Source organism: Larus michahellis, chromosome 4 (assembly GCF_964199755.1).
Source record: "Larus michahellis chromosome 4, bLarMic1.1, whole genome shotgun sequence".
Lineage (NCBI taxonomy): Eukaryota > Metazoa > Chordata > Aves > Charadriiformes > Laridae > Larus > Larus michahellis.
The window spans coordinates 35,837,501-35,862,820 of NC_133899.1; the positions used below are offsets into that span (position 1 = coordinate 35,837,501).

Below are 25,320 nucleotides of genomic sequence, written 5' to 3' on the forward strand. Positions count from 1 at the left end.
GGTGTGAGCTACATGTCCCCTGGGGTCTTGTCTCCTCCCTGGCTGACTGCCCTTAGCCCTGTGATGATAGACTCCGTTCAAAGATCAGAAACGAAACCGGGGATGTGTCTGTTTTGCCTCCTTGAGCCAAACAGGCCATCTCTTTGCAGAGCTCCACAGCAGCCTCACACTGTTGGGAAAGCGAAAGTGCTTCCAGAAAAGCAAGTGCACAAACCTGGCCCCAGGCTCCCCATCACGTCACTGCTCCTGGCTGTCACCAGTGGTCTGACTCGGCATGGCATGGCTGGGCTCACAGGAGGCCCCATCGCCCTTCCCGGAGACCTTCTCCGGCTCTTTAGAATCCTTCACAGCAAGCAGCTGTGCAGGGCTGTTTTTCACTTTTCCCTAGATAAAAACCCACAGAGTGGAAGAGGAAAAGGTGCTTTTTGAAATTATATTCCAGGATATATATTTTAAATTTCTCTCAGTGCTCCCAAATTCCTGATCCCGTGAAGCCCTTTTTTAGAATGTGACACATTGCAGACATGAAAGATATCTGATAAACACTTTAAAAGCATTCAGCGGTTCTTTTTTGCGGGCCTCCACACACTCTAAGCAAACAAGAAAGGGAATACTATTACCTCATCTCATACACACGGTACTGAGTCAGGAAGAGGGGGAGTTATCTGATGAGATGCGGTTGTCTACGTCTGAGCTACTTGTCTATATTCCCTTTGTAATCAACGGAAATGGGTACTTCCAGATTTGCGTCACCTTATCTAAAAGTAGGCTTCTAAAATAGGTCAGATTAATCTCATCCCGATAGTGCCTGCTCGTCACGCCCGACTAAGAATGGGAGCCAGAGCTGACCAGCAGTATTGACATCTGCTTCTGGTCAGGTCAGCCTTGCCTTAACTCACTCGACCCACGTAACACTAGGCACATTTGGCAAATCCAGGTACAAAACTCAGAGCCCCAAACCCCAGACCAGGTTAGTCCCTACTTACACATTCCTTCTCCCAAGGCAGGATGTTTAGCCGCAAAATACAATTGGTTTGACTTAGGATTTCACAGCTGCATTAAAACTTGCGGTTCACTACCCAGAAATGACAGCCTTCAATATGTTTTTTTCAGTATATTTGACATGGGCATCTGTCTTGCCCCCATTTTGCATTCCTTTCACTGCTAATTTCCCTCTTAACACCATTAATCATTTTAGTCACTCCTAGAGCTGTGTGAAGGAATGTAATCAGTTAATTCAGGGAGAATTTCAATAGTTCAAAAAATGGATTTTCTCCAGTTTTAAACATTGCAGAACCATCTGCAAAGCAAAGCCCTGGGGTGGCAGGCAGATGTGAAAGTGCTGATGAAGCAGTTTGACCAGCCAGGTGGAGACGTGGGGTTTCCAGGATGCTCCAACAATGGGGCAGCCCCAGAGATGTTGACTCTTAGGGAGTCACAGCTCAGGGAGCATCTTCTTTGTGGGCTGTCCAAGGGGAATAAGCTCTAGAAATCCTCCTGCCTTTAGGCAGCTGAACAGCCACAACTTTGCACGCCAGCACTCCTCTATCATCAAGCCATCTGCCAGGCAGATGAGCTGGCAGAGGATCAGACAGGTACAATGAAAACCTGCTTGTTATCTAGCACACCTTCCTCAGAATAGAGCTGGTGCCACGTGGCATCTTAGCTTTGCCTGAAATGCTCTGGTGGAAATACGTTCACCTGGAGCTTCTCCAGCCAGTGCTACAGATGAATCCCGACTGACGGCTGCAGGCTGAGATAGGCACACATTGTCCATCTCCGTTCTGCTGATCGACCTGCACACCCTTCCTTGGGGCTGGAGCTGCGCAAAGTGGCACTGATGCTCAGCTTGACATACAGGCTGGTGGGAACATCTAGAAAAAAAAACCTAACATTTTGACCACTCACCACCCTTTTTGGACAAAGGTGTATTAGAGAGGGAGAAGTGACACCAAGAATGCAAACATCTCTTTGCTTCTACTCTTGTGCAAGCCGGCATGGCAAAATTTTAACACCAGGAAAGTACCAGGAGTATTTGGTGGCACTTGAACTTGCCTGCACAGCCTTCTCATCTTTCTCCTGTAAAACAGAACTCTTTTCACTAAATGTAGAGCCTGATTAGCCCTAACTCCCACCTGGTAATGTCTCCCCTGAGCGTCCTCTGAATTGTTACTGAGGATCAATTCCAGCAACGGGGTTCGGCAGTGAGGCTTGGCGTCTCTCTGAAGAGGCACTGCCCGAGGGAAGAAAGCTTCAAATTCCATGGCAAGAAGCAACTCCAGAATTCAAACCTGGCAATTACTGGCAGGATTACAATCTTTGTGGGCACAAATTTCTGTGCCAATATATGTTTTCGTATCTGTTTTATATTTTCAATGAGTATAAACAGAGCTAATTGGTGAATATAATACTGTGGAAGGTCTGAAGACCTGTTTTTAATAACCTTTATAGTAGCTTCCCTTGAGAGATTTTCTTTCACCAGTCTAAATATTTAATATTGTACTTACTGTCCTTGATTTTAGAGAAATACTTTAATGAAGCAAAATAGGTAATGACTTGGTTGTCACAGGAGCAGGACTTTGGAGATCATCAAGAAATAGAGAACCACTTATGCAAAAGGTCCCACTCTACAGGATTTTGGATCCTGTCCTGTAATTCCTCCCAGCTGTCAGAGATTCAGGAAATCCAGGTGTTTTCTAAGTCATAATACTACCAGGCTTCCCAAGACCATTTTTTAATTGCAAATAAGTCCTCTCCTTTCTCCTGTTAAAAACTATTTAAAACTATTTAAACCTCTCCTAGTTAAAAACTATTTTCTTAGTTTTTAACTAAACAACAACTATATATAAATAAATATATTTGTTGAATATATATATTCTTAGTTATATACCTAATCAGTACATTATATACATAATAAAGAACTGTGAGGGCTGAGTAGCCCTCATATCAAAGAAGATAACGATGAAATAAAAAATATTGATTTACCAACTTGAAAAAAAAATGTGCAGTGAACTTTTGTAATTAACTGGTATGTGACAAGCAGAAACGAAATGCAGCTAGTTTGCACAGTTGGTTGTTTTGGAGGAAAGAGAAAATGCTAAATGCTTGACTTCATGTCTCCATATTTTTAATTTTTATTTTTTCCCTCTTTGCAACCCTAAATTACCATTACCAAATTTAAAGGGGTATACAACAAAATTAAGCACTCCTTATGAAAAGCCCAGACTTCCAGAACAAGAAAGTACACAACACAGCATAAGAGAATTCAGGCATGGCATTATGTGATACCGACAGAAGCTAATAGTAAGGGGAAGGTTTTCAGAAGATCTGTTTTGTGAGAAAAGCAAAAAAATAAAAAGCTCATGAAATACCTTAGATTTGTATAAAACAAAAATTCACCTCTGATCCTGCTATTAGAGATACTAAATCTGATACATTGCATGTTCTTCTTTCTGCTGTCTCTCTCACTTGCCTTTGCTTCTTAGGTGTTTGTTCATATAAAACTGTAAGCAAGACAAAACAACAGGCTTTACCTTAAACCAGGATTGTATCTAAATAAGGCTCAAGTCCTGCAGAAATTGAAACCATTCTGGGAATCCTGGAAAATCTGCTCTCAGTGTTAAAACTATTAGTACCCATTCAATGGTTTCAGTCCCAGATTCAGGAAAATTTCTTTCTTTTCTTCCTCCCTCCCTCCCTCCCCTCCTTCCTTCCTTCCTTCCTTCCTTCCTTCCTTCCTTCCTTCCTTCCTTTCCTTCTTCTTTCTTTTTTCCATAAAAGTGGCTATAAGTTTTCTGCCACTCAACATAATCTTGTCAGAACATGATTTCTTTGTTTCTAAAATTTGTACCTGTCTAATAACCTGTATTTTAATAACGATTCTTATACCTACTACTACATTTTAAGTAATCCCATCATAAACCAGGTGTTATTGTCCTTGTCTAAAAATAATAAGTCCTCTTAAAAACAGCTAGCCGGTTTTGTGTGTATCAGATGAATCACAGTACACACTGAGCAGGAGTTCTGCTAGGTTTGGGAGGGTTTCAAGATCTTTCAACTTGGGTGGAAATGAGTAGAGCTTTTTCAGGTTTGCTGAATGAGAATAACATTGATTTTTGAAGTTGCCTAATTTATGCCATAATCACCTTTTTTTTCTTATCTTTTACGAAGTCACAGCTATGATTTAGTACTCAAAGCACTATATGAAAAGAGTGCATGTATGTAGACTGTTTCAGTAAAGTTCAGTAGAATAGGCTTGATTTTAATGAAATGAATAATCCCATCCTGAAAACAAAGAATTCAAGAATACAAACATTTCAAAGTGAACTTTGAGGGAAGAAAAGGCTGAGCTTGAAGTTAAGTTTATCCTTCAAAATTTTGCTGAACTGGGGCCCTAGCACAAGCTTCAGGCTACCAAAACCTGCCAAACTGTCCAGACCTGAATCCCAAAGCACATTTTGGCAGCTCAGACCAGTACTGCCTTCCACCTGAGGATCAAGATTTATCCAAAACTCACGTTTTGAACCCAAATTTCCCCACATAGATAGGTCTAGGCACATAGATATATTCAGAAGCAACTTCATTTGAAGAATCGGGTGTTTTGCTCCTACCAAATCTTCACACAAACTGAGACACAGAGCAAGAAAGTACCTACATAAGGAAGCAGAACACAAAGTTATTGGAGCCCATTAACTTTCCTCTTTTTCCTCTTTTATTAAGCAGTCGCCAGCTATTACTGACTTAAAAATCCCTGGCATTCCTATTATATTTGTACCCTACAGCCCCTCTTCCTCCCAGCGGCCAAACTCTGCCTGTAGCCAAAACTCCTCAGTGCAGCAGGACATCGTAACCTCCCCTGGTCTGGTTTAACTTGCGTTAACTGCACTTGCACAGCATAGAGCAGCAGCCCGGGTATTTTATCCAAAACCATAGCTGGAGGACCTACTGCCTACTCTTTGTACAAATCCTAGTGGTTAAATTTTTAAAGCAGCAGAAGGCTTGAGATCAAATCTCTTTTCGCTCTAAACAGTTTTGACACTGTAACTCCCACTTCACAGAAGAAAATCCACGTTGCCAGGCTACGGGAAGGAAAACTGACCACTCTTCTTTCCCAAGATGAGCAGATGAGTGGCAAGAAGCAGAGCAAGTGAAAGGTGGTATGATGTGGTAACATCATGAATGAGGACATGCAGAAATGAGCAGCATGGGTTCAGAATCTCATTTGCCTAGATAATTTGGGGGTTTTATTCACCAAGTGAAATACAAAAACTAAATGATTGCATTAACTGGAGCTGCATTAAATGTCTGAATTAGAATATATTATTTTAAGAGAATATAACTACAAGTGGTAATCTAAGTATAACTGTAACCACGCAATATGTGTAATTGAAATAGAGGACTGTGTTGGCAAAACATTAGACTATTTCCTAGCTCTAAGCTGCATGGATCAAGTAAGCAGCAATTGTAAAGCTTTTGCACTAACTTAGTGAAGCTCCTATCGCAGTTTGTAGAGGAGAAGGCAGTCACACTGAGGACAGCTCGGATAAGTGTTTCTTGAAGAATGGCATGTTGTTCCCAACTCTCTTGTCTAATTAAAGACCCGGGACATTATTCTACTGAAGCTGATGGCAGTACTCACTTGACATCAAAGGGAATAAAGATTTGCCATTCTTTTATGAAGAATTATTTTTATCATATGATTAAAAACAAGCAAGGCAATTCACAATGCATCACATAGTAGCACTTTTATCTCTAGGGGATGGCAGACTCCAATTCTGTAGTGCCTCAGAGGTCCCACCTGAAGCTCAAATCTGAGGTTGCAGTATTTGAACCAAGTTACAGTCACCTCCAGAGACACCAGCTCTGACTGGAACCCTGTCCTGCTGTGCAACTGGCAAACATGCTAGAAGACTGAGGCTACAGACTAAATAGGCAAGGATAAAAGATCCCCATTGAAGCAAGTGTAGACTGGCCTGCCTGAAGTCACACAGCCGAGCTCCAGTAAAACAAGGGAAGGATCCCCAGGTTTATCACTGCAAATCCAGAGGGATTATTTGGATGTGGATGGCACTTTGACCTTCACAAAAAGAAATTTACTTGGATCTCCTGGCTTTATGCTATCTTACGTCATCTCTAAAATAAAGAGAAAACAACAAAGTGAAAAACTTCCCCTCTCCAAATTCTGTGCCTAGTGCTTTATTTTGTCAAAGAGTGTAACTGAAGGTAGTTTATAAGATAGGCATAAGCTCTTTATTAGTGAAAGAACTGTGAAAAATTAGGGGTCACACCCAATTCTGGGAAGTCTTTGCTCCCAAATAAGTGGGAAAATGGGGAAAGAGACATAACTTTAAAATTACTATGATATTAATTGATTATCATTCTCCAGATGAAATGCTGAATGATAACATCTCTAGCAGCTCTATGACCAGAGATTGGGGTGGAAATTTAATCAAAGAAGACAAAATTTTTTTTCTCCACAAAATATGTAATAACTTGGATTATTGTCACGGAAATATTTTTGTACAGTCTTCTTAGAGTTGCTGCTCTATAGATATCTGCTACTTCAGTCCTAGTCTGTTAAGATAACACTAAACGAAAGGTCCTGCGTGAAACCAAACTCTAGACTGTATTTTGTATTTTAATGAGGATTCTTTCACAAAATATTCCATTATGGCTAATGAGATATTAGCAACGAATGCGCTAGAAAGGACAGATGGGAAGATAGTCAACTGTCTAAATCAGAAGATTTTCAAAGTGCAGTAAACAAATGCCAGAAAGCACACTTTTCTGGCTTAATGCCAACCTATACTCTAGGGAACTGGTCAAAGAGTGGATCATGAAAAGCTTTTTGGGAGCAGCTAAATTCTACAGCTGTGGTCTTTGTTTTTCTAGTACTTTGCAAGAACAGAAGGGGGAATTACGAAAGCGTCTATCGTACACTACCCATAAGCTGGAAATGCTTGAAACGGAATTTGATTCTACACGTCAGTATCTTGAAATAGAGTTGAGACGTGCTCAGGAGGAACTTGAAAAAGTAACTGAAAAACTGAGAAGGTTAGTAACTTAACTTTTTGAAATAAAAAGAATAATTAGGAATTTACAAGTGGCTGTGTTAAAGATGTGTAAGTAAAAATACAAGCATATAGTCTCAAACGTATTTATTATTTATTGATTACACATTGTGTTTTCACATTGAATATATATATTTCACTTACCTGAATATGTATTGCAAACCACATTAAGTTATTTACATGTGATATGTAAGGTGCCTCTGTATTGAAAGTAAATATGCAAATAGAAATATACCTATATAGGTGCATATATGACATTGTTTATGTGTAAACATACATGCAGGTTAGTGACACGTTGTGTTACGCATACAAAGGTTATAAACACACTACATATACATACTTATACCATACATACATAGATAAATGTTTTTTAATGAGTTTGGCTGCATATTTTCTGGTTTTACTCTACATTACACTGATATAAGAGAACAGAATTTGGCCCATCATCACTCAAAGCTGAGACTATGCTCAATCCAAATAATATTATGGCATTTCACATTATGCTATAGCAAATCATTTGCTTTTTAGTCCCAAGTAGAATGGAATGATACTGTAAACCGATTATTTAACATTGTTGAAGCTATGGTAGAGTGCTGTTGCAAATCAGGGGCCCAGTTAATGTTAATGACAAATTATAATAAGCATGCACTCCTGACATTCCTGGCACTGATTAAAATGGTCTGTAATCTAGTTTTAAATTTATTAGTGATTCTTAATATCCATTTTTTCATTTGTTTGCAAAACTTCTGAACCTACAATTATCCACTTATGCAGGAATGTAATTGCATTTCTTGTGAGGACTTTCCTAAACTGATGTAGATAATTGAACTCTTTGATTTAGTTCATTGGATGAGCCAAAATGAAATTCAGAATGAAACATTCCAGGGCTATACCCAAAGAAGTATTTTTCATTCCTTGCAGAAGGTAAAAACCAAACCAAAACAAAACCAGAAACCACCACCAAACTGAGTCAATCAAACCATTTTATGCAAATTTTATACAGAACGAGGCTGTAAGACCTCAAATTAGGAAACTTCCTAGTGTGGTCTTATAATTTAAATGCTTCCCTAACTGGGGAGGCTTCTTAAAACAAGGCTGAAATAAGGAGTTGTCATTATGGTCTTGAAATCTACACACATCTATCAAGAGCAGTTCTCCATATTGTTTTCTTTCCAACAATATCTTTCCTATCACATCACTTAGAGCAGAGCTATTGAAAGTAACTTCACTCGTGATGTAGTTTTTCTCCAATATATTACAGGACAGGGAACGCTGGAACTCTTTTCTCTTCAAGCATTATTTCAGACACAGCTGCCATTATTCAGCAGAGGGGCTGACCATCCCGCGTCAGCCCCCCTAGGGGCTTCCTAGTCTGTAGGAAACCTCTTTTCAACTTCATTGGGCACTGATGAGTTAAGCACCCTTCAAAACTCAGGCCAGGCAGTCTTTCTTTGCTCATGGCAAAGTCTAGCCCTCATACCCAAACATCAGATTAGTAGAAATTATTTTCCAATATTCTAATGGAACGTTGTACCATATTATGAAGAAAACTTATATTAAAAATTATATTTCAGGCAGGTGATTACTCCCCTGAAGACATATCATATGGGAAGCCCAAAATATTTCACAAGGTGAGCTTTAAAAATGTTTCTATTGAGAATAGCAAGGCATACTGCAAGTTGAACAACTAGATTTCTCAACCTGGAGAAGGATAATGTCTGAAACAAAACTGTCATCCAAAAGCGTGTCAGCAACATGTGACAGAGGAAAATCAATGTGAGGAAAACAAGGAACTACAATTAGTTTCAATAATGTGTCTCTTGCTTTATTCACTGCACAGGGAGAGAAATTCAACCCCGCCTAATAAATAAGCCCTGCGTAACAAGATCCCACTTGTGTACTAGAGAACATTTCTGTTATTAAACTTCCATTACTGTAAAGTGCAGAATTTTTCTGAGAGGCTGAATGACCATCCTTTTTTACTCCTTTCAGAAAGCCTTTATTGTCTTAATTTATCCAGAATTGCCTATGTTGCTGCTAAGCCTCTCCTCTCCTCTGTTAACCAAGCAAGGAGGTCACTTATGTGGCTTGATGGTCAAGTTTTCGACCTCTCTACATTTAGAAGTGTTTTTTTTCTTTTCTCCTGGTGGAAGCAAAAACAGGGCAGTGTGGAGTAGGTTTGAAAATATTAATTGTAAAGCAGAGGTTCAGCTTTGAAAAGTGTCTGAAAAGAGATGGGGGATTTCATATAACTCATAGTGGTCCCCTATCTGATGTGATCAGCATGGGTTTTTTAAGTTAAAAATGAAACAATTTTCAAATAGCAATCTTGGAACAGAAACCGGACTCCGAAGTTCCTATTGCGTTTTCTCCTTGAGACCCTACCCTGGGTAACAACTTGGTGAGGTCCCCATCCTAGTTTTTACCAGAGTTTAAGACACGAGCAATAAACCCATTCAAGCATGTATTTAGCACTGAGATTAGCCCCCTCACATAACTGTTTCACCAAAAGCAAGACATTTGATGGACTGAAGGCGTTTTCTCAACAGGAATCCTGTAGCTGTGTTAGCTTTGGAATAAATGGGGGGAAAAATCTCTTTGTTTTCATAAGGAAGTTGGTGTAACTTGTCATAACAGAGAGGGAAAAGGTTTTTTGAACAAGAAGTTACTATTTTAACGGTCACTCTTCGAAGCTAAACTGCACTCTGGGTGAAATTGTCTTCTTTAGAGAAAGTCAGCCCAAACCTGTGTTTTACTTTAAATATACATCATGGCCTTAAGAGGGCTTGAGACTGTGTGGAAGCAGAGAAACAGAGGCTTTTTTGGACTTCCTTTTTAGTGGTGATCTGCAGTCTTAGAGACGAGTATGTTGTCTGCTAGGTGAGAGCACAGACACCTAATGTTCAATATGGTGAGAATATTTTTCATTAGGCACTAATTTGGTCAAGAATCTAAACATGCATTTAATGCATGCACATATATGTACCTGGAGGCGCATGGATATCACCTAATAATACGAAAAACACAAAAAGCCATCAAAAAATGATAAGTTATTGATTCACAGGAGTTTATTCTTATAGCAGTTTCATAGGGCAGTGAAGCTACTCTTTGCTTTATTTACAAAGAAGCCAGATTTACAACATTAAAATATTTCATACTTCACAATGTTCAAGCTATCTGGGTGTATTGTTTCTGCAAAGAGGGTTTAGTTACCATTTGATCACCTGATCATTTTCAAATTTGAATAATTTTCCCCACTCCTCCTTTTTTAGAGTGTTGCCCGAAGATTTGTTTGATTACTCTGTTCCTTTTTTATCCCTTTAACGTTTTCTTCCATATATTTCTGGGTACATTTCTCTTCCTGCCAACCACATTTGCTGACACTTCTTTTGGCACAGTGGATTTCCAATTTGGTTTTATGCATATATGTGCATGTGTATGTGCTTGTATATGTGTGCATGTGTTTGTGGTTATTTTGACTACCTTTGCATACTGTTCTCAATAGAAACACTTTTTGAAGCTCAGCTTCCTACTTACTGTGGATGTTTTCTTTAGATTGAATTTGATTTCACTGGGAAGTGGCCAACTTTTTCAGTGCAAAATGAATGTGTTAGAGAATTAGGGTTTGTGGGCTACTTTCTCCTCAATCACATAACAAGGTAAAATTTGATGGGCAAAGACAAAAGAAGTTACAAGCAGAGAAGCAGATTGTGATAAGCTCTTGCAAAAACCCTCTACCACCTAGAGCATGGAAGTGTTGCCATCCAAGAGCAATTATGTTAATGGTAACCAACCTTCCAGTCATCCATATCAAGATAAAAAGTGTCAACAGAAGCTGAGGAGCAAACCCAGTGATACATGGCCACCATCACAAGCCAGATATCCAAGCAGCAATTACTGCTGGTTTTATTAATGATCTCAAAGTTATGGAAAGGTTCTTCCTTGAGCTCTCCACATACGTCTACACTGCAGAACAGACTGGGGGACAGAGCCGTCTGAGCTAGAAAAACCCTGAACCAATAATTTTTTCCCCTTATCTTTCAGGAATTTATGCAGATGCTTTTGAATCCATGCAAACTTTCAGGAGATTGCAAGTGCTAAAAGTTTACATCGGTTTTACACCACCTCTACTTGAGCCACAAGCTGCCTGGGTGCAAAGCAAGTTTAACCTGTTCTATTTTGCTTTACTAGAGAAAAACTATAGACCATGACAGAGAAGATACTGCGGCACTTCTGCTCTCAGCCAGCAGGCCCTATCTTATTTTTCTAAATCCTTGTTCCCTGCACCACGGCACAGAGCCTTACCAGCAAAACGTAACTCTGTGCTGAGTAGCTGTTTGCAGGCAAAGCCAGTTCAAGCCTCCTTGCTTCCACCGATTTACCAAGATAATCTCTGCCTTCTCCTGTGCCATGAAAAGCTGGGTACAGGGTACCCTAAGATTTCTCTCTGTTGTGTTGACTCTGGCAAAATAGCTGTGAAAATCCCAAGTATACCTAGACCTGCGCAAATAAATATCTATACAGAGGCTGGGTAGCAAATGCTGCATCTGACAGGAGCGTGGACAATGCAGGGATGCAGAGGTCCGTAAACTTCAGTCAATCCTTTAAGTCACCTGGACATTTACACAATGGCACTGTGAGAACTGGTGAGTAATGACCAAGCCGTAGGTTAGTGCAAGTCTCACAGATTTTCAGCCCATTTGGGTCACCACCTTAGCAAGCGCTCTTTACCGTAGATCCTCCTTAGGAGGAAGTCTCTGCTCAACAGCTCTGTAAAATGTACATGATGCTGAAATTCCCTCCAGGCTCACAACACATGTTTGAAATGTCTGCCCTGAGTGTGGGCTGACCCTCGGTACCCTGGGGAGTTTCACCCGTGGGGATGTCAGTGTTTATGCCCACAGAGCAGCTGTCCTCAGCACAGACCTCCCCTCCCAGGTCCATGCGGCAGATGTTATGGTATTACTGGGAGCCCCAGCGGGAGCTCTGCATGCCTTGTGAGGGGCACCACGAGCCGCTGGCCTGCCCCCGAATGGAGAATTTTGATCATTTAACTGGAAAGAAAATCTCCATGGCAACCAAAGCAGGGTCAGACACTCACTGCCAGGAAGGGGCGGGCTGGACCACTTGATTTGCAGCCATGGCATGGTTCGAATGCAGGTCTTGGTTCTGATTTCAGCAGGCACTCCTAACTGTATAATAAGCCAAAGAGGCTTCTTTAATCCCACTCTGTTCCTGATCATTATGGAAACTACACCCAGGTCCAGGCTTCCTGGACGAAGTGGCTTCTGCTGAATGAACATGTACTACATCTGAGTGCACTCGTACACTGAACGCACTTGCCCATTACCTAAAATCAGCTCACCACTGAAAATGCTTTGACCTATTGAACTAAGACTCTGTACAAACATATAGATGTATTCAGACAAACTTTTCACAGCTGAGCTTCTAATATTTGCTTTATAGTTATAAATCCTGCTGAGGTGATACGTACAAACAAGAACAAGGAGCTACCCTACTTGCCTTCTGTGAAAAGAAAGGCACTGCCACTACCAAAATAGTGATGTTTTTCCCACAGGCTTCACAGATTGTTCATTAAAATACCAAGGTACCATCTAAGTAACTGAAAGGTGTACAGATCAAAACTTTTCTTTGGTGTATTGCTCTGGAATAAGCAGGGGAATCTCATTTTGTGAGTCCATTCAATCCCTCAGTGCTGATAAAAATAAATTCCCACCTTTCCGAGGCTAAGCTATCTAAATGTATTTCCTGAAGAAAGGGGATGTGTTTAGCTCTTGAGAATAGGCAATTCCTTGAACTTTTTTCAAAAGAAGGAATATTCTCTTCTAAGTCATGCAGTGATGCACACATGTTGCTTTTGCTACAGTCATTAGGTTTCTGCTGCAATTCTCCTTATTAAGAGAGTTCCATAGATCTTTTTCTGTACTTTCTAAGCATACAGCTCAAGCTTCCCCCCTAACATATCATTCCTGAGCCTGATGTAAAGCTACAATCTCTTTGTGGACGTTCCCATGCTGCGACGCATGTCTGCACACAAGTGCAGAACCGCAAATATATTTTCACTTTCCTGATGGAAATTGCCACTAAATATAGTAAGCAAACATGACAAAGAAGTTTTTCTTAGGAAGTAGGTGGTAATTACATTTCAAAGGCAACAACTGACTGGCAACAGGCGTGATAAGAAAATAGATTTCAAGTAGTGCAAGCCAAGATTTTGTACTGATGTGAAAATTACAGGTAAAAAACAAGATGAAAAACAATGCATTCAATTACATGATATCATCTTTGTTTTAGGATACAAAACAATTACCTAGCCTTACAAAGAATTAATCAGGATCTGGAGGATAAACTTTACAGAATGGTAAGTTATCATGTGAACTTTTTTTTTTAATATTAAATGTGTTTTTACGGTTCTTAAATCATAGGACAAACGTATATGTAGCTGTCACCAAAAAAAATCCCTTATGCTCTAAATGCAGTATGCTTAAAAAAGATATATGGCTTTATCAGTATCATGATCTAGAGCTCATGCTGTGTACGACGGCATAGCTCCATCAATTTAAATGGAGATTGCACTGGTTGATGATCTGGCTGAGTAAATTGTACCTTTAAAATAATTCTGGTTAATTTAGTTAATAACTTCATGGGTTTTTAAATATTTATGTTTTCATTAAGTAAGAAATTTAAATAAGGTAATCCAAGGTTTTCTCATGCTTCTTAGATACTTTCACTCAGCTTTTATTAAGTGATTTAATAAAGCTTGGATGGTCTGACTTGCATATGCTGTCAAAACTATCAATCTTCGTGTATTAATTTCCTATCTGCATGTGTCTGCAACCGCAATGTCAATGTCACTGTCACAGGCCAATTAGTAACTGAGCGAGGAAATCACTGCACCATTTATGGGCTCCACATCTAGGACTAATATTACAAGACACAGCACTGTTCATTCAAAATAGTTTGATGTTAAAAAAAAAAAAAGGCAACGCCTTTAGTGCCCTGGCTCATTGCTGATGCTGCTGGAACATCATACGCACTGTTAGGAGAAAATTCACAGAGAAATGTGAGGGTAATACCCAAAGAGGAAAGAACAACAGTTTTGAACTTCCAAAGACCTTTAGGTCATGAGAACAGCCTCAGATGCTTCCTCCGCTCCCGGCTCAGTACAGTCAGTCGTTCCCTGCTCTGCTTCTGCCCAGCCCCTCACCCGGCATGGCCCGGGCAAGAACAGGGCACACACATAAGCACACAGTGTATGGGTCCGGACAGAGTCCTGACCTACAGCGGTAAGGACGTGAGGATAAGCTTATGTTTTACACAAGTCTCATATGTAACATTTGCATGGGTGGGCAGCTTGGAATGAGGGGAATAGATTATTGTGCTTTGAGAGTAAATAGGGACTATGGCAACATATTGGAGAGACACCAGCCTTTACTAAGAAATGAGAAACAATTTTTTTAAAATGCCATTGTTCTTATCTCAGGAGTCTGTTTAAATAGCTGAAAATAGATGAAGTACCGATGCTTTTGTAACTGGCTAAGGACAGGGCAAAGTTACAGCTGGGTTATAGCTCATGTTTGTTCATAAATATATGTATAAACACTGTACAAGCATAAATAACATTTGATCTCGTGATACTGGCTTTTTTTCTCCACTCTTCCTTTGTTACATTCTTTTTCTTTTTACCCAAATCACTTTGGGATTTTGTCTTCATCTGTGGCCTAGTATTAAGTACATATGCGCTACAAAAGATAAATAAAGTAGAGGCATTCTGACTGGTAAATGAAATGAAAAGATTAGAAAGAGAAAGAAGGACTCCAGAAAATCCATGCTTTTTTATCAGGTATTTCAGATCAAAGCAAAGAATTTTTAAACTGCTGTTTCAGCATCCGCTTCAAATCCTGAGCAATGATTTCAGAGCACAGTACAGAAATAAGGAAGACTGGTTCCATGGAGCACCGTACCTTTCTTTATCCCACTAATATGACAATCATTGACGGTAGCTTTAGAGGCTCGAAGAAGATCAACCAGGCTCTGTACACCACTTAACTCCAGACTGCTTTGCCTTCGGAAACACTGAAACTGAAGACACAAAACAAAACCAAGCAAATATTAAAAGCAAAAAAAAAAAAAGAGGAAAATAGTACCATATTTGATTTAGATAAGCCAAACCATTTGATTTTCAGGGTACTCCAAAATCCCTCAATACTTCAGAGAAAGTTGGATTAAATAACAGCTGGTCCGGTTAATCAACAGCTTATGGTGGACTGGGCTCTTGGATACCTTTCTCTCCTTTTCCTGCTTAGAACAGCTGTGTTTACTTTTTTGTGTAATTTAGTCAGTTTGTCATTCCAAAATCAAAAGCCGTTGATTTCTCTACCTTTATACAAATCCAAATACATAAACCATGTGTTTACTTCCTCCTCTCTCCCCTACCCCATCCCTCTATACACACACATACATGCATACACACACACATATATGCGCTCAGATTTGAGTGTACAAGTTTTGACCATTTAATGTTTCCAAATGCAACCAGTAGGGAAAAAAAGACTCCTGGGGCAGTGGTCCCTCGCTCCCCCTGCCTGCAGGTGACCTGGGATGCTCCCAGGAGACCGCTTTCTCCCTGTCCTTACAGGTGACTCGCAGCTCCCCCTCTCCCAGTGACTGGCCCCAGGTCATCTAGGGCTCCACCTTGGCCTCTCTCTCCTAATGTTTTTGGGTATCCTGAATGTTGAAGCCTTTCATGCCTGCTATTGGTATAAGGGATGTAAAAAATAATCATTAATTCATCAGCAGTCACAGAAAAGCAGCTGAAGTAGCATTTATTTTTCTTCTAGGCTTTGCTTCCTTTTGAGTGCTGATCTATAAAATATTTAAAAATGTTTGAAAGCACACCTCTGATCACAGCAAATGGTTTCCAATTGAAATCTCTGTCACATCACAACTCAAAATAAAAATATAAGATATAAACCCCAACGTCTGTGTTGGCTAAGAGCTAAAAAATGCAATCCTCAAACCAGAGGAGAGTTTGCTGTATTAAACTGGGCAAGGCTAAACACATGGCATGGTAGAGGCAGGTGTAGCACAGAACTAAATTCTGCTGTCACTACTCATAAAACTGCTGTTCTTAACACAGCTGGGGAGAAGATTTGTTTGGTCTTGTAAGCACTGGTTAAGCGGGGAAATATACAGGCTGTCTTCTTAAATAATTAAGCTTTATAACTATTTTTTTCCATTAAGATGCAGGAAAAGACTGAGGAGAGTCCTCAAATTTTGCACTGTGATTCCATTACAGAACTGTTCAACTAAAGAACTTTTTATACTACCTACTCCCAGTTGTCACCAGTAGTCTTCACTTTCCCTTACACTTGTCTGAGTTTCCCAAGGATGCTCTGCCATGGTCTTGCTGCTCACAAACAGCAATTACAAGTAGATTATGGAAGTCATCCCAACCACATGTTAAGAAATCCTTTATATGATCTCAATCCATCCGCATCCCCCATATGATCCTCAGTGGAATTAGCCAACGTATTTCAAAAAGCTTCTGGTGTTTTAAGGCTTTCAGTTGCAGGTAGTTCTGTAATTTTACCTTTAAATCCATAAGCCAGGTTTTTAATGGTATCTACATTTGGGAGGAACTGATACCTAATAATAGCTGCCTAATAAACCTAACTGATAATGAAAGTCACACCCATTTCTCCTCCCCCATCTGCATTTTGAATGTTCTTGAAAACTTGATCACAGAAATCCAGCTTCAAAGAGCTCATGAGACCTTATTCTCCAGAAACACCCTAAAATATGTCTTTTGTAACTAGAAAGTAAAAAAGACTGCTCAATGGTAGAAGCTCACTTCTCATGCAAAGTCCTTCAAGAGGCCAGAATGTAGAGAGGTCTAAAATGCATGCTATCTGCATCTAATACAAAAATACGCAGGCAGCATTGGAGGAGGATATGGAAGGTGACAGCCCTATGGTTAGGAGCAGAGCCCTCTGACGACCAGGGGAACCAGCAGATAAATCAACGCACCCACTTCATAAGCCCTTACTCCCACATAGCCCTTAGTCTGCCAACCCATCTCCCTCAAGCCTGCTGCCAAACTGAAAGCTCTGGTTCTTTGAAGCGTCATCCCCAGTCCTGTTGGATTTGATTGCTGTTTCTAAGGAAGAAAATTGCTTTCCTCTACCTCAGTGCCAGTTCAGGACCTTTCGGTAGCATAGGCAATACTGAATGCTGTCAGACATGAAGGACGTGACTGCTCTGCAGTGCAGGAGATGCCGGGCACTGGCTCTGCCAGCCCTGCCAGGCTCCTCAGCACAGCCCCAGCTTTGGTTCCCCGCCCTGCAAATCCAGCATCATCCCTCTGCACACAGTGCGTTAAACATTTTATCATCTGTCAAGATGAAAACTGCTACGTTACATTAATGCCTGATTTTTCATTTATATTAAGGCAGGCTGTGGGGTGTGACTCAGCCATAAAGTTGGAAGTATTTATTATATAAACCAGCAGTAAAGAGGGATTTGCGTTAAGGATGAACAGGTCTGAAATGCTGCACTATCTGAGCACTGCGCTGATTTTTATCCTGTTTCTCCCTCTGCCTATGAGCTGGAGGAGGACTAAGAGGTACAGCAAATACTTTATGCTTTATGTTATTAAGAGTTATTTATCCAGCTCTTGAATATCTGGAGCTTTCCAGTCTGCTGGCCATAGTATATACCTAAGCATCTCCTGCTGGGGAAATCCAAAAATGAATTAAATATAAGCTGGGCAATTTTAAGTGATGCTCTAAGACTTCGCATCAGGGCAATTTTATTTTAAAGGAGGCAGCTTGCTGGGTGTCCAGGCCAGGAAGGTAAAGAATGTGGAAAGTGGTGAAGAATTTGACAAACAATTTCAGTCAAGCATTAAAAGCATCTAACTACCAGGGTGAGCCCAGCGCTTTGGCTTTGGAGTTCAAACTAGTCAATCATTAGATTGCACCTGAGTCTCCCATGACAGCTACCAGTCATTTCCCAATCTGGTTTAAATCATAAGTGAAAGATGCAGGCAATGGAGAAAAAGCCGATTTCTGACACAAACGTAAGGAAAGCAGAAGCCCAGCATGTTTAGGTTCCTACATGGAACATGATGACTTTGACAGTGACTTTGACTGTAGTGATTTAAAGCACATCTTATACATTTTCTCTCCTTTATGAAGAATAACTTGCTCCCCCCCCTCCACTGTATGTCCCATGAAAATCAAATAGAGATGACCTAAATATACTTAAAAGGATTTGCATCCCAAAGACAAGAAAAGTTTAGAGTCAGCTCAACCTGACAGGCTCATTTGCTCACATTCAGTGAAGACAGCTGTGAATTTCAAGAGAAATTTATACTGGTTGGTTAGTTAAGGCAGAAGCCAGAGAAGGCCTGTGCTTTGTGGACAAAAACAACTGCAAAACAACATTTCTGAGGAAGGAAATGACCGTAAATGCCACAGAAACAAGTCATTTATAAAAATAGCGGTTGAAAAAATGCATTTCTAAGAGGACTTTAGGTTTTATCTTTTTGTGCTTACAGGCATTTTGTGCTAAATATCTCCATCTCTCACTAACTCTTTTCACACTCATTTTCCAGGTTAAAAAATATTGCCAAATAGGCTATAGGACCAGCCTTTTAAATCTACACCTATTAACACCTGTAGCAACTACACAGGCTCAGACTGAGTAGATCCATTAGTTCTCCAGTCAAAGAAATGAACCCTCCTGGGTAGGCTGGGAACATGACTCTGCCTCGCGCGAGCACAGAGGCTTTCAGATGTCCTCAGTCCTTTCTCTCTCTCTGAACAGAGATTCGTTTTCCATTGTCATCCCATTGTTATGTGGCTGGCAGGGTGATCCTTCTTCCCAAGACTCGTAAGGCAGTCCAGCACCCTCCTAATTGCTGTAGATGAATATGACATCATGAGAGGCTGTTCTGGAAACTACTATCCATTTTTTACAAAGCCATGGGACTGTTCTGCTCTGTCTTTCCCTCTAAGTAGGTTGTCTTCCACAAGTACAAGCAGACTAAGGAAGCTGTAAAGTGACGATGGACGGCTTACCACTTCCAACATCGTCTCTGTTGCATGGTGACAGAACTCTTTCCTTCTCATCACATGTCTTATTTCTCAGCCACCGGTATGCATTTCTGATACCTGAGGTTGAAGTTTCATTTTCATCATCCTCATCTCGATGGCTTGGTCTCTGTCTTTCTGGACACCCCCTGGAGCTACCATCTTGACCAGCTGTGAACAGAAAAAGCTGTTGTTTTCAACATAGCTGAAAATAATAGAAATGTTTCTGTGATGTGGGTATCTTTGACCTGTGCCTTCCCTGTAAGTGCCTTGGTCCTTTGTGTTTATCTGCCAATTCACCACAAAGAAATGGAAAGCAAGAAGTAAGAATAAGTCTGAAAAGGTGTTCTATACCAGGCACTTCACATCTCAAAGTCTTTCAGAAAAGCTGATATCATCTGTGAAGGTGGAAAACAAGGCACAGAAGAGTGAAGTGTCTTGGCCAAGGTCTTCAAGAATCAAGGAGCAAATTTCCAAATAACTTCTAGGTCTTCTCTATCCAAATTCACTGCCTACAAAAAAGATCACAGGACTTACTAGGTTCTCTTAGTTCTAATTCACAATGCCAGTTACTTATCTTCTGTTTACAAAATAAATAGAAAATGGCAAAGGCCATGTCCAAATTAAAAGCTCCATGGTAAACCAAATGATAAACTCATTCCCATGAGTTTATCAAGTTTTTTTTTTGGGGGGGGGGGGGGGGGGGAAAGAAGAAGGAGGAAAAAAAAGAGCATATACAAGCAGAGTATTGGTCCATTTAGTCCAGGTCCCTAAAGGGGGTTTCTGTCATATGTTTCTATAATCTATTTCATTTCTAAATAAAGAAAATTACTTTTTGAAAATAATCTAGCAGCTACAGAACTCAAAACCATGTCATTTTATCTGTTCAGGAAGGAATGTGGAATTAATTGACATAAGAAGACAATGACTTTCATGGAGACAAAATGAAAGAGGGATGGAGAAAGACTGCTTTGTTTATTGACTTGTTCTAGTTGCATCCCTTATACTCACAGAACAGTTTACAGGTGTGTAGGATTACTAACATGATAAGATCTTTGGTCAGTTTTATTATCACAAGTGGCCTGTGCCTCCAGCAGAGTCCTCTTTGCTCACTAGAGACGTAATATGTAATTCTACTTTTTATCTTTTTCTTTTTTCCTCCAGAAACAAACATTTCTTCTTTCAACCTACTGTCACTAACACAGCCTCAGAAGATACTATTACATTGACTTCAGGGAATTGGTATCAATCAACACCGTCTCTATTTCCTCCAGCTATAATTTATTTAGCATTTTATTATCCATCAGGGCTCTAGCCTGGCAAGGCATGCCACTGATGGGAAATGTGGGAGACGATAGGTACATAGGAAAACTATAAGCACATTTTGTCAACTTCATCTAAATTGCTCGTAGAAACAGCAGTGGCTGTGAAGCTGACGAGCCAGTTTAGAAAGGTTTTTAATAAGCTGATAGGTAAGATAATTTTTTCAAGCATAATTGCAATGTTGGAGGAGACCAAAGAAGGTGATGGCAAGTAAAACCACCCCTCTGGCTTCCAACAAGTTAGTCCTGCTGTCAGTGGGGCTGGGCAATGAACTGATTATGCTTGTTTATAACAGCAGATTCTCTGTGCTGCTGGTTTCCTAAAGAACTGGTCCTAAGTCAGCAGCATAAAATGGTTGTAAACTGAAAAGAAACTTTTTGCCACAGAAGATATCTAGTGCCTGGAGTAAAGTCCTGAGCACTTGAAAAAGATGAGCAGTCAGCTAATTCAGGCAGTCAGAGGAGCAATCAGCATGTGCAGTGATACCCTGTTCATCCATACTTTATACCAAAGATTATATTGAAGCAGAACCCAGGCCAGGAATGACAGGAACTTTCCCCAGCCTAGGGCCAAGTTTGTTTGCAGTCGTTGAATTCAGATAAAGTATCCCCATTTGTAACTGAAATTTGCTGCTCAGATTTCCATTCCAGAAGAGCTGCATAAGAGGCAACAGGAGCCTTTACCCTGAGCTCATGTAAGACAAGGGCGGTTCATTGAACTGAAATTTTATTTCCAGATGACACAATGACAAGCAGACCTTTAGCAGGAGGTGCAGATCTAAGCAGTTTTTATTATAATGTCCTTTTACACAGCGTATGCTGTGCAGGTTGACCTTATTTCAAATAAGGAGCAAACCCCTATAGCTGTCAGGGATAGGTCATATGAACTGACTTACCCTGCTCAGAAAGGCAGTATTCCTCTTGTCCTCAGTCAATGCGTGCTTGCCCCCATGAAGAAACGTTGAAGACCAACCATAGTATTTTCTTGTACTGGGAAGACAAATAATGATCCTGCATACGTTTTACAAATCACTTGCAAAGAAAAGCGTGCCTTTACTTCACAAGCAGCACCTTGACAGCACTTCGCTAACCAGATTTCTTTCTGTGATACGTTATTAATTATACACCAGTACTGAATTATTTTTTTTTTTCCTTTTACTGCTATGGAATTACATTTCAAGCTTGTGACATGGGGTAGTCAAGGAAACAAATCCTTATAAGACCTTTCCCAGTACAAGGTTGAATATGATATTAAGAGCAAATCATTCCTCAAATGAAATGCCATAGAGCAAGAGAGCAAAACCTTCAGACAAAACACTATAGCCCCACAATGTTATGTTTAATAACATTATACTGCTTGGAAATCAAGAAGAGAAATCAGATTCTGCTGCAGGACATTTTTAAATCATCAACCAGTGTTGTTTATTAAAAAGGATAAATGCTATAATCTAACTCTGATGGACAAATTAGATAAGGTCAGTAATTTAGACTTGAGGCAATACATCATTTATCAGAGAAAAATATGCTGCTTATTTCCATAGCTCTGTTTTGCAGAATAAATCTTTTAAAGTGTTATGGACACAGAAGATACATCGATAGTACATCCATATATCCAGTTCCTCTAATCTGTCATAAAAGGAAGAAAATGCCAAGCTTGAACATCCCACTATGAATTGTATTCCTGTACTTTTCTTCTATCAAAAAGTTGTGGCGGTGTGCTCCGCCCGCGACAAAGGTCCTCAGCAATCAGAGAAAAGTATTAAAATAGTAAACCTCTGTATGCCTAAACTCTACCCTTCTCCTCTTGCAACTCTGAAATCCACCCCCAACTCTAAATAACTTTCCCCCCTCATCCTAGCCAGGTTTTTCAATCTTTTAAGTCTTAGAATCTCCTCGGTCCTGGACTTGCATCTTGGAAACAACTGACCAGGCATACACAAGCAGATCAGAGTATCTCAGTAAAACATTTCCTCATTTTCTCTTCTGTCATTTCTTAGCTATGTCTTGGCTTTGTTTTCTGTGTCTTCTCTCTGTCAGCCTTGTTTAATTCAGCATCATGAGACAAAATAATAAGGAACGAGTAAAGCAAGTGAAGGTTCCTGAGCAATAGTACCCGCTCCTTATCCATAAAGGCGTTTGAGAGCAATTGTCTGAAATAACTTGCTGGTCATGTGGTATGCAGATTTCACTATCTGCTGTATAAATTTGCTGGATTTTCTTAAAACTGTTTCCTTCCTAGCCATATTTTCAGTCTTGCTGCCTCTCCACCCTTCTTAATTATTGCAGAAGATATGTATGGAAAAATACATCTCTCTATTTTTGAAAATGATTAATATCCCAAACATTCACAATGTGACTATGGATTTTTTCAATGAGCTTAAATTAACTAAATGCATACTTTTGACTATTCTTTCTCCATGTACCATAGAATAATCTGGCATGAGAAGGATTAGAAAAGACTTGATTTAATTATATGCTCTGTCTGAGCAAATACAATTCAATTAAGGAAGATGTGATTATTAAATTTAAAATGCATTAGCATGCATCAATCAGCTGTATGAGCTTTAAATTAATAAATAGTTCTTTTACAGTTACCCAACTACTAGACAGAGAATCAGAATTAAAACCTCTAATAAAATTAGCCAAAGTCTCTCAATGCAGTTTTTAAAGCATAATTTACTGAATGGATCTTTACACACCAGCTGTAGTAAGCTCAATGAAGTTTGTTTCAATGTTGGGTGATGTTAAAGTAGTAATGGATTCTGTTTTGTCACAAAACAGTTTTCTGTGAATAATTGAAAAACACAGTACAATACATTGGGATGTTTCTGTCTCAAATTATCTGACGCTTTAAGGTTTCTTTCAAAACTTCTATACTTTCCTGTTCAAATATTTTAACAGTTTTTCTTTTAAATTTCTCATGTGGATAGGAGAGATAACAAAGAATGGAAAAAAGACATCAAAAAAGTAAAACTTTAATTTCTATCCAAGATGCCAGGAAAGCAGATTAAAGGCTATCGGAGGTTTCTAAGTTATCAAATATTAAATCTATCTTATCAAGATAGATTTATTTCCTTCTAATAGGGTGCCGGCATTCAATACCCAACTCAAGATGCTAATGAGAGGTGTCTCCATGAGGGATTCATATTTGTTAGATCTCCAAAAACAGCCTAGAAAGAAAATGTAGGGAGTGCAAAATACAGTTGTTTCAACCTGCTGCACTAAGATTTCCCATGTGTAAAGCTCAAGCCATCTGGCTTTACGGGCTTGACATGAGGAAGAAGGTGAGTGAGCAAAATCCTCCCCTGGAGACACCCCAGGAGTGGTAATGCCTCTGTCCTTGGCTGGAGTCCTGGGACAGGCCCACCCCACCAGCAGGAGAGACCCCTGCGCTGGGTTCTGCCAGCAGGTTGCAGAAAGCAGAGCTTTTTCTCCTCAGGCTGAGTGTCTGTGCTTAATCACTCTGCTTTTTTTCCAGCTACATGTTTCTTCCTAGAGTGCACTGGGGAGGGAAATAGTTTGTAGACAGGAGAAATGCCAACACTCTGCCTGATGCTCTGCACCAAGGAAAGCAGCTGTCTCCCCTTCCCAGGGTGACTGGAGAATATACCCACTCTGCTCCTCTGTGAATCTTCAAACAGTTGTATTTATGTATCTACATCTCAGGGTTCCCAGTTACAGTGACGCAGGAGCTCGGTAAATATAACATCACAGGGAGAAACTTCATTTGAACAAGGCTTATTTTACTCCGTGGTGACATACGTAATTGGCTTTATCTGCTGCAATGAGATTTTGATAAACCCTCACTCTATGGTCTTGCCCAGCTTTCCATTGCTCAACTTCCAGGAATTTGTCTTCTGAGTAAATAGACAGAGATGAAAAATAACGAATGAGAATATATTCCATGACGAAGAAGAAATACAGGCTAGAAGCACTTTTGGAAGAGAGTGCTAAAAGGATCATGGATCTGCCTGCTTCTTCCAACTTTTTGACTACGTATACTCTTCCTTAAGCTGATTTAATACTAAATGCTCGGAGATTAGCATGAGGAATTTTACTGGTAATTACCCCACAGGGGCTAGTGCCAGCTATCTTCGTTGTCTCCAAAAGAAGAGTTCCCAGTAGACTGCTGAAAGACAGGAGCCATCCATATAATTGCTGTTCAGAGAGCATTCCTCTCTTACAAGTGAAACAAGACAGAAAGCAGGATGCCCAGAAAAAGAGTTGCTAACTAGGCATGTGGCTTTAGGTGGCAGATTTGGGCTCTGGGGAGTCCTGATCCATTTGCTATGAGGAAAAGAAGCTGGTTTAGCTCTACTCTGCTACAGCAAATAGGAAAGTACCATGTGTGGAAGAGGTGAGCTTATACCAGCCAGGCATCAACCTAATAACAAAAAAGGGATTGAAAGGAAAAAAATAAAGTATGTTAATTTGCCATAAAAGCAAGGTGTCAAGGATAAAACTAATCCAGTCACCAAGGGGTATGAAAAGAGACTCTCTAGCTGCCTATACATCAGCACTGAGTCTAATAACAAACTAGAAGAATTGGAAACAATGTGTTTGTATTGGTGGCAGACTATGACTGAAGCTCATGGAAAAGGCTCGGGCAACTAAAATGGTTAAATTAGCTTGTTTGGGATAGATCAAGTGGATTGAAGAGCTTGGGAACAGCGCTCTTGTATTGTGCCTGGGAGTTCAGAACAGTAGTCTTGAATATTCCTGAATTATTAATAGAAGGCAGAGGCAGATCACATGCTGGTCTGAGCCTGCTATAGATCATCATGCTGCAACCAGTTGTGCAATATCTCTATA

The 25,320-nt window shown here is 40.0% G+C and overlaps 1 protein-coding gene across 11 annotated transcripts in view; it reads left to right on the forward strand.

The window, feature by feature from the left end:
• BEGAIN (brain enriched guanylate kinase associated) overlaps nt 1-25,320 on the forward strand; it is a 163,624-nt gene that overhangs the window by 95,446 nt on the left and 42,858 nt on the right. For 6 of the 11 annotated variants that reach the window (XM_074583983.1, XM_074583984.1, XM_074583987.1 and 3 more), the window contains 2 exons: nt 6,892-7,053; nt 13,386-13,452. In XM_074583983.1, coding sequence (XP_074440084.1) covers nt 6,892-7,053; nt 13,386-13,452 — 229 coding nt within the window. Of the gene's footprint in view, nt 1-6,891; nt 7,054-8,644; nt 8,702-13,385; nt 13,453-25,320 lie in introns of all 11 variants that reach the window. The other 5 variants (XM_074583978.1, XM_074583980.1, XM_074583976.1 and 2 more) reach the window with 1 other exon arrangement.